The 15448-nt window shown below is 43.1% G+C and overlaps 1 protein-coding gene across 1 annotated transcript in view; it reads right to left on the bottom strand.

Moving 5' to 3' along the window:
- The window catches only part of prdm5 (PR domain containing 5), a 236592-nt gene that overhangs the window by 166725 nt on the left and 54419 nt on the right, over positions 1-15448 (bottom strand). Inside the window, exons 9-11 of the mRNA XM_034180554.1 lie at positions 14789-14873; positions 14549-14706; positions 14018-14111 (exon numbers count right to left, since the gene is read on the bottom strand). Coding sequence (XP_034036445.1) covers positions 14018-14111; positions 14549-14706; positions 14789-14873 — 337 coding nt within the window. The remainder of the gene's footprint in view (positions 1-14017; positions 14112-14548; positions 14707-14788; positions 14874-15448) is intronic.

Below are 15448 nucleotides of genomic sequence, written 5' to 3'. Positions count from 1 at the left end.
AAGTTGCAATAAAGTTTATAAATGTTCTTAATGGCTGCCTTTTTTGTAACAATAGCCATGCCCATAGTACTGGGTACCACTAACTTGAACCAAGCACCAACAAAGTTTCCTTCCCCTAACAAGTAGACCTTGTTCCTATTATGTCTTCCACAAGTTAAGAACACTTAGGGGCTGTATGTTGTAAGTCCTGGTCACTTCAAAAAGGCTGCTTCCTCTCTGAATGTAACATCAGTCACCATGAAATTGCCCTTTTGTAGTTTTTTACTATTCTATTTCTCTGTAATTGTCAGTTTGGCATGTCTGTCTGCAGGAGATCTCCTCATCCAACACAACAGTCCAAGAACAAAGGAAGTCATGTTGTTCAGAGACTAAAGCCCGCTGAGGCATTCTTGCAATTTTGAGTAATATAAACAAAAAATGAAAAGAAGAAAGAACAAGAATTGAACTTGATTTTGCTTGAAAATACTATGACAGCTGTGCTTCATTTGCTCAGTGTGGGCCAAACATATGTGGTCCTCTAACATTAATTCACAAAGACAGACACCATCATTCAACAGCAAGACTTCATCGCCTACAGTGAAACTGCACACTCGATCCTCTCACCCCACATACTGTCCACAACGTGACACCTTAGACAAATCCTGGCATTATGTAGGCCGTCTCCCGAGACAGCAGGAGGAAAAGCCTCAAGCTTTAAACCCCTTTGTTATCCTTCGCAATTCGTAAGCAAGACTTCATCCAGCCAAGACTCAAATGCAGCTCAACAGCGTACTGAGCATCGCAAGCAACATAATGCTCACCCTGAAAGAGAAATACTGTAACTGTGGAGTTATGATGTCTGTTACTAAAAGAAATATCCACAATATCACAGAAATTCCCCATAAGTAGTTTCACCTCAAAGGCTGAATTACATCAGCTAAGATTTGAAAAAAGATTCCAAACAGAGTGGAATGCTCCTGATCAATGAATTCACAGGTATCATTTATACAACCATGATAAATATGATCAGACAGTCATATTAGAGAGGCGGCACAGCAAACCTGTTGTTCATTTTGTCATAACAGCACCAACTTTGGCACAAAATTAACTATTCAACTATTCAAAATTAACTACTGTTTAATTCCAGATGCTAAGGCATCCTGGAGCTGACCTCTAATGACCTACAGGCATCAATGAGATTTATTCAGGGTCAAAATCAAAAAATGTTCCAATCATATTTAAAGGTATACTATGTTATTTGTCTGAACATAAAGATTGGTCTATCATTGCTGAATGTTATGGAGATACGGGTAAAAAGGTAAAAAATGGTGACAAATGTCAATTTCAGTTTGTTGAAAAGTGAAAGTTGCTCCAATTTTGGTAAAACAGTAAGGCAAATTACTGAATGAGCTAATAGGATTAATAAATGGAATAGTTAGTTTCGACTGTGTTGAATGTTTGGTCTCCAAAGTAAAAGTCAAACAAGGTCAACATCTACTGGATTCCGGCATATGTATGTTATCCAGTAACATGATAAGTAAACATGACAGATGGTGCAAAGTGATCCTTTTTAAAACGCAATAGTAAACTTAAAAATACTATTATAAAGCCTTTAAAAGTTGTTAGTAAAGTATTTGACGTGAGATTAACTAAAGTGATGGTTAAATTTGCATTTTTAACTCATATGTAGATGCTAATTACATATTATACTCAGAGTCACCAACAGTTGACAATTCACTTTTATATGTCCATTTATAAAAGCTTATCAACACGTTAGTAAACTTAAAAATACTATTATAAAGCCTTTACAAGCTGTTAGTAAAGTATTGAGATGAGATATACTTTATTGATCTCACAGTGGAGAAATTATGTTTACACTCCAGTTACCTCAGACAGCAATTAGACCACAATTATTACTTGTTTACCATAATAATGGCACACATCAGAATTAAGGACAGCACATACACATTTGACATTGTTTATGTGCACTAAATTTGAAGAAGTCCTTTATCCGAATTCAAGCAAGTGGGTGAAGGTCACGCAGCAACCCTGAGTTGCGCCACCGTCAACTTGGGGGTCGGGGACAGGGACCTGCTGCAGCTAAAACCGCACCACCCCCGCAGAAGGGAAGGGGGGTGACGTGAGCAGAAGCCGGAGTGGGGTGTGTGTGATGGGGTGTGTGTGTGTGTGTGGGGGGGGGGGGGGGGTGAGGAGAGAGAGTGGAGCATGCTTCAGTCTTATGAAAAACAGTTTATTGTCTTTGTGGGTTGAGATAAGAAAACAGCCAAATAATCACCAAGTCCTGAAGACATTCCTCTGGAGGAAAGACAGTCGGGCAATTTGTCCTTCAGGCTTGATAAGCCTGCCGTGTTGTGGTCTGAGCAGTGAAAAACACTTTTTACAGTTCCACTTGAACAACCAAATCCCAATTATGAATTAAGAATATTCCCCGGCCTCTGAAATCTTCAACTTCATCTGCAAGGCACGCATCTGCTCCAAGATGTCATCCAATTTGTGTCTGAGTTCAAGAGTCATCGCAGTCTGAGAATGCAACGCCTTGCCCACCTCGTTAATCATGATGGACAAGCGAGGGGCCGTGGTTCTTGATGTCGCCGTCTTGCCAATTTTCCGATAGATCAGGGCAGCACATAAGCCAGAAAGTACCAGCTCTGCTACCATAAGACCAAATATGAATAAATCCTCGACGTCCTCAACGGGGAAAGACGCCAAGCATGCAATACGCCAAGACCCCCAGGAGTCGAGAACATAGCTGGCAGGATACGTTCCATCTGGGCAGGTAGGATCCCCGGTCCTGATCTTCTTGTGGAAAAGATGGTGTCAATAGCATTCAGAGACGAGCTGATCAATTCCATGATTAATCCAAAAGTAGTCCAATAGAACCAGTATCCAATATAATTTGAGGAATTCACAGTCTGGTGAAGGTTAAAGCAGACAGCAGAGATAAGGGAGAGTGGAGGAGATGCGACCGCCCTCGTTGGAGTCCCAAGCTGATACTTTTATTTTTTTGGTGTGAGCTTAACTAAAGTGAAAATTAAATAAAATTGACATTTTTAACTCGTTTGTAGATGCTAATTACATATTATACTGAGACTCATCAACAGTTGACCAATTCACTTTTATATGTCCATTTATAAATGCTTATCAACACATTAGTAAGCTTAAAAAAACTATTATAAAGCCTTTACAAGCTGTTAGTAAAGCTGTTTGGTGTGAGCTCAACTAAAGTGATAGATAAATTTGCATTATAACTCATTTGCAGATGCTATTTATATGTGTAATGAAGAGTCACCAACAGTTGACCAATTCACTTTTATATAGCCATTCATAAATACTTAACGCCTATTTTGTTTTGAGGAATTGGTACGGCGGTATTAGATGAGGAGTGGGGGTTCATTTGTCGTGAAAATTAAAGTGATGTTCAGTTAGGAGGTGGTGTTGATTTGCGAGTAACTGAACCGCCATTACAATACACAATACAGCTCCGACAGAAGCAAAGTGGCGTACATCATTAGTTTACTGGGTGATTCTTTAACTACGGGCACTATTGGCCTTGTAAATGTAATTTCCACCACACCATTGCCTTACAATATAAAGTGCCTTGGGGCAACTGTTTGTTGTGATTTGGCGCTATATACATGTGCTCTGATGTCACTGTTTATCTCCATAGAAACTACCCAAACAATCTTTCATACAAACTGTTTAAAAGGACATTACAGTGTTGTGGTGGAAATTACGGCAATAGTGTGGGACAACTACATTTTGTTTAAAAAAATCACAACAGTTGTATGACATTGAATACCCCAATTATGTTTTGATTATTTTACTGATATTTTATTCAGAGATATTTTAAAACATTAGAAAAAATGTTTCCTTACCATTCATTTTTATCATTAAAGATCAAAAGTCTGGGTGTAAGACAAGCACAAAACGGAATATTTGCATATAATGATGCTGAAAAAAGGTGAAAAAGTCATCATAGACTATTAGAACAAATTTCTTAACACACTTTCATTGTAAAGATAACTATAAAAGTGTGAAATTTCCCCTTTTTTCTGTTTTTCATACAATATGATCAAAGGACATAATAAGTGCCCGTAGTCTAAGAATCACCCTACTCTGGGGAGACACGCGCCTGGGTGACCGCGCTCTGGAGTAACGACTCCCCACTTCATAGTTCTTTCGCAGCGTTCTCCAGGGGATTCAATTTAGTATTCGGTCATCCTGTTTGGAGGGATTCCGTGTCCCAACGGTTATTAAATCTGAAACAGGGTTTGCGCAGCGCTGCTGAATACGCGGTGGATTTCTGCGTGTTGTCGGCAGAGGCAGACTGGAACAGCGCGGCACTACAGAGTGTGTTCATTAACAGCCTAAATGAAGCGTTGAAAGATGAACTGGCCATCTGGGACAAGCTGAGGGATCTGGACTCACTTATTTCTTTAATCATTAGGCTGGATAACCGCATGAGGGAGCGGCACCGGGAGAAGGGCTGTCGGGCTGACTGGGACTATTCTGCTCTCCTCTCACCTTGACACACACCAGGACAGCCTCTTCCAAGCTCCATCGAGCCCTCCTCAGATACGCCAGCTCTCCCTGCTGGTGAACCTATGCAGCTTAGCAAGGCCAGATTGCCCTGGAAGAACATAGACGGAGACTGGCATATGGGGAAAGTCTCTATTGTAGTGCTAAGAGACACAGCCTTAGCACTTGTGCCATTGACTTGCTTCCTGGCGCTCCTCTCCCGTCTGGGAGATTGTACAACCTCTCCCACTTGGAATGAGAGTCAATCGAGACCTATATCCGGGACTCTCTGGCGGCGGGATTGATCTGGCCCTCTTTGTCCCCCTTGGAGGCAGGCTTGTTTTTTGTTGGAAAGAAGGACGGTACCCTTCGCCCCTGCATCGATTTTCGGGGACTAAACGCCACTACAGTCCGCAACAAGTACCCATTGCCCCTTCTCGATTCGGCGTTTAGTTCCTTGCATGGGGCGACCATATTCACCAAACTGGACCTTCGCAATGCCTATCACCTGGTGCATGTTCGCGAGGGGGATGAGTGGAAAAGAGCCTTCAACACCCCACTGGGGCATTTTGAATATCTAGCCATGCCCTTTGGCCTCACCAACACACCAGCCATATTCCAGGCGCTGGTTAATGATGTCCTGCGGGACTTTTTAAATAGGTTTGTTTTTGTCTATCTAGATGACATCTTGATATTTTCCTTGGATCCTCTAGCTCATGTCAAACATGTGTGTCTCTTTCTCCAACGGCTGCTAGAGAATAGGTTGTTCGTCAAGGCTGAAAAATGTGGTTTTAATCTCGACACTGTGTCCTTTCTGGGTTTCATCATCTCCCACAATCAGGTCAGACCGGACCCAGCCAAGGTCAAAGCCGTCACTGATTGGCCAGTACCATCTTCAGTAAAACAATTACAGCAGTTCCTGGGCTTCTACCGATGCTTTATTCGCAGGTTTAGTCAGATCGCTGCTCCTCTCACCACACTTACTTCCTCAAAAACCGCCTTTCAGTGGACTCCCCAGGCTGACGCCACCTTCTCCATTCTAAAAGAATGAATCACCACGGCACCAATCCTCACCCAACCTGACCCGGACCATCAGCTCATAGTCGAGGTCGACGCTCAGACTCAGACTGGGAGCAGTACTGTCTCAAAGGTCTGAGAAGGACAATAGGGTACACCCGTGCGCTTATGTCTCATGGCGCCTTACCCCCGCTGAAAAGAACTATGACGTGGGTAACCGGAAACGCCAAGCAGTTAAAGAAGTGCTAGCCGAGTGGAAACACCGGCTGGAGGGGGCCGCAGTTCCGTTCATCGTTTGGACAGACCATCGCAATCTAGAGTACATACAGACCGCCAAACGACTGAATGCCTGGCAAGCCAAGTGGTCCCTGTTTTTTGGAAGGTTTAACTTCTCCATCTCCTACCGCCCAGGCAGTAAGAACCTCAAACCTGACGCACTGTCTCGCCAGTTTTCTCCTTCCAAAGATCCGTCTCAGACTTCCGAGACCATCCTTCCTTGTGCCATGGTTGTGGGGGCACTGACCTGGGATGTTGAGCGAGCTGTCCAGGAAACCCTCACCCACCATCTGGACCCGGGGGGGGGGGGCGCCCGGTCGGTTTTTTGTTCCACCTGAGGTTCGATCTCAAGTCATCCAATTCTGCCACTCGTCCAAGCTGTCATGACATCCCGGGGTCACCCGTACACTGGAACTCCATCATCGTTTCTGGTGGCCCACGGTACAAGCTGATGTAAAGGAGTTCATCCAAGCCTGCTCAGTCTGTGCCCAAGGGAAGTCCTCCCACCAACCTCCTGTCGAACTCCTGCAGCCTCTCAAGATTCCGGGCGGTCTGTGGTCACACCTCGGGATGGACGTCATCTCAGGACTTCCTCAATCCCAGGGCAATTCAGTTCTCCTCACAATCGTGGATCGGTTCTCCAAGGTAGCCCACTTCGTGCCCCTGCCAAAGTACCTGCCACCCAGGAGACCACCAACCTTCTCGTCCTCCATGTCGTCCGGCTGCATGGCATACCCCAGGACATCGTATCTGTCTGAGGACCTCAGTTCACGTCACAAGTCTGGCGGCACTTTGGCACTGCTCTCGGGGCCTCGGTCAGCCTGTCTTCCAGGTTTCATCCTCAGACCAACGGGCAGACAGAGCGGACCAACAAAGACCTTGAGATCACCCTACGGTGCGTCTCCGTCACCTACCCGTCGGACTGGAGTCAACACATACCTTGGGTGGAGTAGGCACACAACTCCCAAGTCTCTTCTGCTACAGGATTCTCGCCCTTCAAGGCCTCCCTGGGTTATCAACCGCCTCTCTTTCCTTCTCAGGAGGCTGAGGTCTCCGTTCCGTCTGTGCAGCTCCACCTCAGGAGATGCCATCGGGTGTGGAAAACCGCCCGCTCTGCCATGCTGAAGACCTGTACCCAGACGCAGGGCCATGCTGACCGGCATCGGCCCCCGACTATTGGCCATGTTCTATTCTTCCATGTTTCCATACTGAAGCCGGTTCATTCCAGTCCCTTGTGCCCTCCAGCTCCGCCGTCACCCCCTGCCCGGATGGTGGATGGTCATCCCGCCTGGACCGTCCGACAGATCTTGGATGTACGTTGTCGGGGCTGGGGCTTCCAGTATTTGGTGGATTGGAAGGGCTCCGGCCCTGAAGAACGCTCCTGGGTCAGGCGGGGGCTTATTTTGGGCCCTTCCCTCATCCGGGACTTCTACCGGGCCCATCCCTGGTCATCCTGGTAGGTCGCCTGGGGCTCCTCTGCACAGGTGGGGCGCATCAAGCTGATCGACACACCTGTTCCACATTCCATCAGCACCTGTATATCAACCCCAGCTCTTCATCCTCACCAGAAACTCAGCTAACCTCCCATGGTAACTGGCCTTTTTCTTGTCCGAAGCTCCTAAGCTTTTGATTAGCTCTCAGCTATTTTTGATCTGCAACTTAGAGATTTTTCCTAGCAGTGTTTTGACACAGCCTTTTTTCAGCTTCAACTCTCTTCAGCGCCTGGATTCAGCTAAGACAAACAGTTACATATTGACTGTGATTATTTTCTGGAAGAACCAATTAAGCTCAGTAATCACTCACCTGTGTGTCTCCTCCAGACGGCGTCGACAGCTTGCAGGCGGCCACCTGGCTCTGGATCAATTCACCAGGACTGAAGTTCTCTGGGCTGCGGTTCTCCTGTTTCCACCGCTGTGCAGGCCGGTCTCCACACGGCTAGGCAGCATTACACATTCTGGACACTCTGAACCATCCTCTGTTGTAATAAATCCGTGTCTGACATCTTACACTCTGCTCCCTGCTTCTGGGTTCATCGTCCATTCACGCCCAAACCGTAACAGGCCACTCTGTATGCATTCGCTACAACTTATTTTAGTTTGTGATGTAGACATGATAGGCACGCAATATATCCATTTTACACACTGTCCCAGTCCACTGCCAAGCCGCAAATCCCCGCCAGTTGCGGATATCAGTGGATAACGGCGGATATACAGCGCATAGCTTGAGTATGTACTGAGTATGTAAGGCGGATGTCATCCGCAACCAAAGTTTTCTGCAGCTCAAAAATCCTGGCAACGGACAAACGTGCCTCTGTGGATAATTGTGGATGTGTGCGGGTGTCGGCCGACTCATACAAGCATGTTTCACGGATATTGTGGCTGTTTAGTGAATATGAGCCAATTTTGTGTACAATCCATACGCAAATCTTCCTAAACGCCAGTGGGACCAGGCCTTTACTTTTTGAATGCTGAATGTTTTCACACAGTGCAGAAGCTGTTTGTGAGTGCTGCTGCTGCATTCAGTACAGTCGGAAATTACAGAGCAAACTCAGAAGGTTTGCTTGGATTTTTTTTTTTATCTGGGTGGGGGTCAGCTTCAATGGGCTCAGGCACCTTATATATGGAAAAAAATAATCTTTTGTGTGGATACAAATAATTATTTTATCACAAGCAAGTGCTGAATTTGAAACAACAAAAATGCTGTGTACAACCCAAATTCCAATGAAGTTGGGACGTTATGAAAAATTGAAATAAAAACAGAATAAAATGATTTGCAAACCCTCTTCAACCTATATTTAAATGAATGCACCACAAAGACAAGATATTTAATGTTCAAACTGATAAACATTATTGTTTTTGTGCAAATATTTGCTCATTCTGAAATGGATGCATGCAACACATTTCAAAAAAGTTCAAATCATTGTATTCTGTTTTTATTTGCATTTTACACAACATCCGAACTTCACTGGAATTGGGGTTGTAATTTCCGACGGTACTTGAATGCAGCGTCAGCAACAGCTCCTGCGTGTGCTTATTATTTTTTATTACAGTAAATATAACAATATGAGTGTAGGAATGACAATCCAGCCCTTATGTACATGTGGCAACAGGTAGATAATTCAAATGATTACATAAAGAGCTGTTATGGAAGGCAGAGTTCACGTTGTGGATCAGTGATCAGCTGGTGTAAATAACCACACATGGGGAGTCAATGCAGGTTCACAAGGACTGATCAATTTACTGCTCTGTTCATCTTAACACTTATATTTATTCCCCCTTTTGACAGTTTTCTGTTATAAATCAGTATACGAGTATATCATATACTCGTATATGGCTTATTAACGCAATACAGTGACACAGCAGTGACCACAGCACACCAGGTTTTTTTTGTTGTTGTTTTTTTGTTTTAAATTGGAGCAAGACAGAGCGCACAGCGTGTCATCAGACAGTGAGGATTCTGATGATGAAGGAGATGATCCCTTTTTCTTTCTGGAACCAGAGGAGCTTCTTTTTGCAGTTTCTCCAGGAATCAGGCGCAATGAGCTGCGTCCCAGCGCCGAGTCCTGGAACTTAGACATCAATAAATCAATCAATCAATTTTATTTATATAGCGCCAAATCACAACAAACAGTTGCCCCAAGGCGCTTTATATTGTAAGGCAAGGCCATACAATAATTACGTAAAAACCCCAACGGTCAAAACGACCCCCTGTGAGCAAGCACTTGGCAACAGTGGGAAGGAAAAACTCCCTTTTAACAGGAAGAAACCTCCAGCAGAACCAGGCTCAGGGAGGGGCAGTCTTCTGCTGGGACTGGTTGGGCCTGAGGGAGAGAACCAGGACAAAGACATGCTGTGGAGGGGAGCAGAGATCAATCACTAATGATTAAATGCAGAGTGGTGCATGCAGACACACACTGCTCCAGCTGTAGCTCCAGGCGCTTTAAATGAAACGCACCTGGAGCCTTTAAACCATTAGCTTCAGTCTCGGTTAATTTTTCTCATTCATCCCTTATGCACTCCTGATTCGCAGGCTATTTGGTGGTAAAGTTCTTTCGTCCACCTTTTCTCAACGAATTGTGACTTTACTTTTTTCCCTTCATTCAAGAATCATTGTGTGCTGTGTGACTGGGCCATTACTTACAACTTATGTCCTGCATGTGCGGGAGTTATACGCTATGAGTTATACACTGGCATGCATTGAAAATTTTCAGCATGCTCAAATTTTTGGGGGCGCTCAGCGTATTGCGATGTATATCAGCATGCTTCAACGTGCTCTTAACTTACCCATAACATATTAGATGTACACCAGCGTATGCCAGCGTTTTTAATAGTCGGTAAAGATGTGACAAGGCCTTTAATACCATGTATTGTCCCCTTTAACACTGTTTTTGCAAGTTGACTAAGAACAATTTTGGATTGGATTGGACTGCCATTTAAAATTCATGTTGGACTGTTTGGAACCTTTTGACATCAAAGGACCAGGGACACACAACAAAATGCAAGTCCCCTTTCTCTTGTTTAGAAATTAATAAAATATCAAATGGAATCCATTTTAACCATTATATATAACAAATAATGAATGTTTTTTTAATTCATTCAATGGAAAGAAAATTTCATTTGGTGAAAAATTAAATATTCTATTCAACAAGGCGAGGTGAAATATTCTTATCACTGAACTCAAACATTATTTGTATATTATTTTTATCAAGTTGTAGAGATTTGCTTTCAGTTTAAATTTAAGGAATATAATTTTGGAAAATTGTATTTTTTTGTATTTGAAATGGCATAAACAAATTCAAATGTGTTCCATTACTTTTGGAGTACACTGTCACTCACAGCTACTATGTGACTACAAAAGCATTTTTCTTTGAATACAGCAGAACTGGTCATTTTAGATATGTTATGGCACAAAGTTTGTTTTTTTGTTGTTGTTGTCGTTTTTTTTTTAATGAAAGTTGGTTAAATGCCCACACTAAAGATTTTTTTTATGAAAGTTGATTAAACGCTTACCCTAAAATAATTTCATGACTCAAACACATTGTAAAAATAATAAAAAAAAAATCACAAGTTTTCTCATTTTTCTCGTCATTTCCATGCCTTACCTGTGGTGATGTCATCAGTGTGCATTGGTAATAGTTGCGTGACAATGACGTCAATTTGAGAGTTTACAGTACAAGAGTTGCAAACACGGCAGAACAGATCTGCCATGAAATGGGTGAGTTATTTGTGATTTTTTTTCATTTGTGATGAAATCAGACATTTTATTGAAATACATGGCAGCGTGGACATTCCAGTGAACACAATAATGGCTTCACTTGTGCATCTGCCCAACCCCTCTTGAGGCAGAATTTTACACTAAAACACCCAGGGCATTCTGTCACGTGAGAACAGTAAATGCAGTTGACAATGCATAATGTGCTCCAATTTGTAAAGCCACATTCCATGCTGAAACGTTTTTTTTATTACATAAATGAACAGGACATTTTAATTCTCCAAAACAAAAACAAAAAAAAAGTAATACTACAACACAGTCACAGTCACCATCCAAAAAGTGAAAAATACATTGCTATTCAGGCTGCAGTTCTGTTTTTGTCTAATATAGTTATAGTTGCTCTGAGTTATTTGTGGTCTTTTAACTCCATGTCATTTTGTGATGTTTATCGGTAGTGCTTTTATTCTGGTGAATCTTCTGTTAGTTTTGACTTCCAGACTGGTGGCTTCTCTATTCACATGCCGACTTGAATTGCCCTGAATCGATTATAAACGGCGTCAGAACATCTCCTCATTGCTAGACTGCACTAGATTCTGCACTGCTCTCTAGCATATCCGCTTACCAATTTCACATTACTAAGGGCCCCTTCACACATAACAGAGTTGGGCATAAGAAGCAGAAACAGGCCAAAAAAGAGCGAGAAAAAAAAAAAAATTGCGAACCACGAAAAATTCCACCTGCTGTCGGGAGGGACACAGGGTCAGACAGGAGTGAACGATCCTGCGGCGATGACTTCAACACAGTGCGAGGACGTACAACGCACTCAGACAGCAGCATTAGTGATTACATGCTGGACATATTATAGACATAACAGAATGTGTAAAAGCACAAAATAATGTGAGTGCACAGAACAGCATAAGAACAATGAATGTACTGTTTAAATATAAGACAATCATGTTACTGGCCATGATTCTGTTCTCACTATAAAAAGTAAAAAAAAAAAAGACACAAAAAACCCCACAAATGCACTATTTAATATTTAATTTGTGTTATAAAGAGCGGACAATACAAGAATTATCCTCCTCCTGGTCCCGCCTTTTCCAAGTTCCCCGCGAGTGGTGTTGGATGTTCGTGGGCGGTACCTGGACTCCAGCCGACTCTGGCCAAGAGTAGGTCGAATGGGCACTCGCACAGCATTCAGCGACTTTCGGCCACTGGCGTGAAGGCTGCCTCGATCGTGCCATTCGGCCACGATTCGACATGGCTGATGATTTCGTGCAGCTCCTCGGCTACGGCACAATATGTCCGACCTGCGTACGACATGCCGTGCTGCGAACACGATCAGATGGCAATGCGACCTCATCTTGCCTGCCGTTTAAATGGGTTTCCAGCGCGAGCCATACATGAATGTGGAGTGCATGTTTGGTGCCCAAATGGAAATGGCTACTGCTGTACGAGGCATTCGAGTGCGGCTCCAATTTTCCAATTTTTCACGAGTGCCTTTTGAATCCTCCTTCGTGCGCCATCCTGGCTCAATAGTGCTGTGTGAAGGGGCCAGGAAATCTTGATCATAAACTCTATCTCCGCAAAAATTATTTTTTTGTTGTTGTTGTTGTTGTTGCGGGGTAAACTACAGCCTGAGGAGGTGATCCGAGCAGCTGTCGCTTCTGGTGTCAACTGCCCGGTCCCATTGGTTGTGTCCTGCTCTGGGGACAGTGTCAGGTGAGGAGCTTGACTAGGACGGTCCACCTGTCAAACTCCTAGAGGACAGAAACCTCCCCCTCCGCTAAACGGTTCAATAATCTTAAGAGAAACATTGCAGAAAAACAAACAACACTAGTTTCTAACCTCAGGAAGGTAGACAACGAGCTACAACCTTATTTTTATCCATATGAGCCGTCCTCTGAGCTGGAAAAATAATACTGACCTGAACGAGCAGATGGCAGAGAAAAAGAAGCGTAGGGACCGTCTACAAAGTGCAAAAACGAAAAGAGACACCAGAAAAATATTCAATAAATTCAGGTGTGAACACAGTGGTCTCCTAAATTTTCAATAGTGTCAATGTTATATGTTGTAGTGACACAAAATTTATTGCACACATCAGTGGGGTCCCGCTGGTTATACTACAGCTCTCAGTTTGGAAAAACGTGCAAAAATTAAATTTTAGTGAATTTTACTGCTCATTTTATGACTTATTTTAATGATAAAAACAATTCACTGAAAGTAAATTTTGTGTCACTACAACATAGAACATTGACACTACTGAAAACTTAAACAATAAAAAATTCTCCAAAGTTTTTCACAATGACATTTCTCCAAACTGAGTGCAGTAGTATATCCAGCAGGAGACCACTGTGTTCAGTGAATTTGGTGACACCACACCTGAATTTACTGAATATTTTTCTGGCATCTCGTTTTTGCACTTTGTAGACGCTACGCTTCCGTTTCTCCGTTTTCTCTTCTTTTTGATCACCTCCTAAGGCTGTAGTTTACCCTGACAAAAAAATAAATAATCATTTTTGCGGCGATAGAGTTTGTGATCAAGATTTCCTGCAGTAATTGATCCGCAAATCCAGAAACTACTTAAACTGAAAAAAACATATGTATATCATGAACAATATTCACGTTTTGTGAGACTCGCGTTCACGTTTTGGGAGATATTTTTCCAATATTCACGTTCTGCAATTAACGGTTTGCGGATAACTCATGATTTGCAGCCGATTCACATTTTTTAGGTTATCACACATCATATCTAACAATGTTAAAATATGAAAAAAAAAATCTTGGCACCAATTTTTGATACTCATAATACAAATTTTTCTCTTGAAGTTTCAAAGAAAATGGGGTATTAACTTGAGTAGTGCTGCTAAAAAAACAAACCTTCCACCACACCGGAAACTGCAGAAATTCCAGACCATAAATGAAGTTATTGTGACACTTTGATCTAGTTTTGAGATGTGCATCGTTCTTTGGTGACTCACAAACACACACTTACTATTGTGGATGAGTAAGTGACGCTGGAGAGAAAAAGGGGTGCGAAACAGCGCCTTGCACTCCTCACATTGGAATGGCCTTTCTTCAGAGTGTGTCTGCAGAGAAAGCACAGCACATTCAGCATATTCTATAACGTCTAAGGACAGCAGCAGCAAGGATGACGGTGAAGCTTCTTAAGCCAGTGTGAGCGGATGAAGGTCTAAGGCCCCGCAGCAGATTTGGTTTGTTGACTTAATGAAGACAAGCGGCTTGAGCAGCTTTAAGTTCAAAGTGCTTCTGTTTTTCTGATCCCCCTCCCCTTCCCCTACCCATCTGTCTGACTGACACCTCAATCCCAAAAGTAAACACGTGGAGCCTCAAGAGTGGAGCACGCCAAAGACCCCACAGATACCAGCCACCAACCAGACCCTGATTGATTACAGCCTCACTAATAAGACCTGAACCCGGCCTTCAGATGTGTAGCCCGTGTCAACAACTGCCACTCAGCAATCAATCACAATGTGAACTGTTCACAATGACAGAATCTACTCACCTTCTTGTGGTTCTTATAAACACTGCGGTGGGCAAACTCTTTCCAGCACAGCTTGCATTTGTAGGGTTTGTCCTCGCTGTGGATGATCTTATGAGCAGTCACCTGGTCCAGACGCTTGAAGGAACGGCTGCAGATCTCACAGGTGTAAGGCCGCTTCTCTGAGCAGTGAGACACGACAGATTCAGTCCAGTCCACACATCTGACACAGAAAGGAGCTGCGGTCACAAATAACCTTCTTACCCGAGTGCGTGATCATATGGCGCTTCAGCTGATTGGTAGAAATAAACTTTTTGTCGCACGCGTGGCACTCGACTATCTCATGGACCTATATGACAAACAAATCCAAAACACACGAGCATTTCAGTTTGAGCCCTGCTGGTAGTTTTAGAAACATGTCACATTTTGAAAGATCACAATCCATGACTGTTAAAAAAACCTCCAAACTTTTCCCACTTTCATTAAACTGATGTCTACAGACAGAAAAGCAATTAAAGTGTTGAAAACTTCCCCGCTCCATTTTTTTTCTTCAGAGCATAACTCCAATAATTACACATTCAATAGTTCCGCAGCGAACAGCTACAACAGCATATGCTAATGCAAAGCAGCTTTTCTTGTCACAGCTGCTAATGCAAAGCTTGTTCAGCTAAATGGTGATAATGGCAGTTTTAAGCTGTTTCAGAGTTAACTTATCATTATGGAAAGCATGATTACTCGTCTGGAAGAATAATACTGAACACCCAAGTGTCTTTGATTGACGCCACAAGAATACATGGACAGTAATTGCCAGATGTGTCCTATTTATAATCACACTTCATGACTCATTTCTTCTGAAACTCTTCACGGAACATTTTAGTGGACCAAATATGCACTCACTCATACGCAAAGTCTACATTCTGATCC

The sequence above is a fragment of the Thalassophryne amazonica genome, chromosome 10 (assembly GCF_902500255.1).
Source record: "Thalassophryne amazonica chromosome 10, fThaAma1.1, whole genome shotgun sequence".
NCBI lineage: Eukaryota > Metazoa > Chordata > Actinopteri > Batrachoidiformes > Batrachoididae > Thalassophryne > Thalassophryne amazonica.
This window is presented reverse-complemented; position numbering and strand designations above follow the sequence as displayed.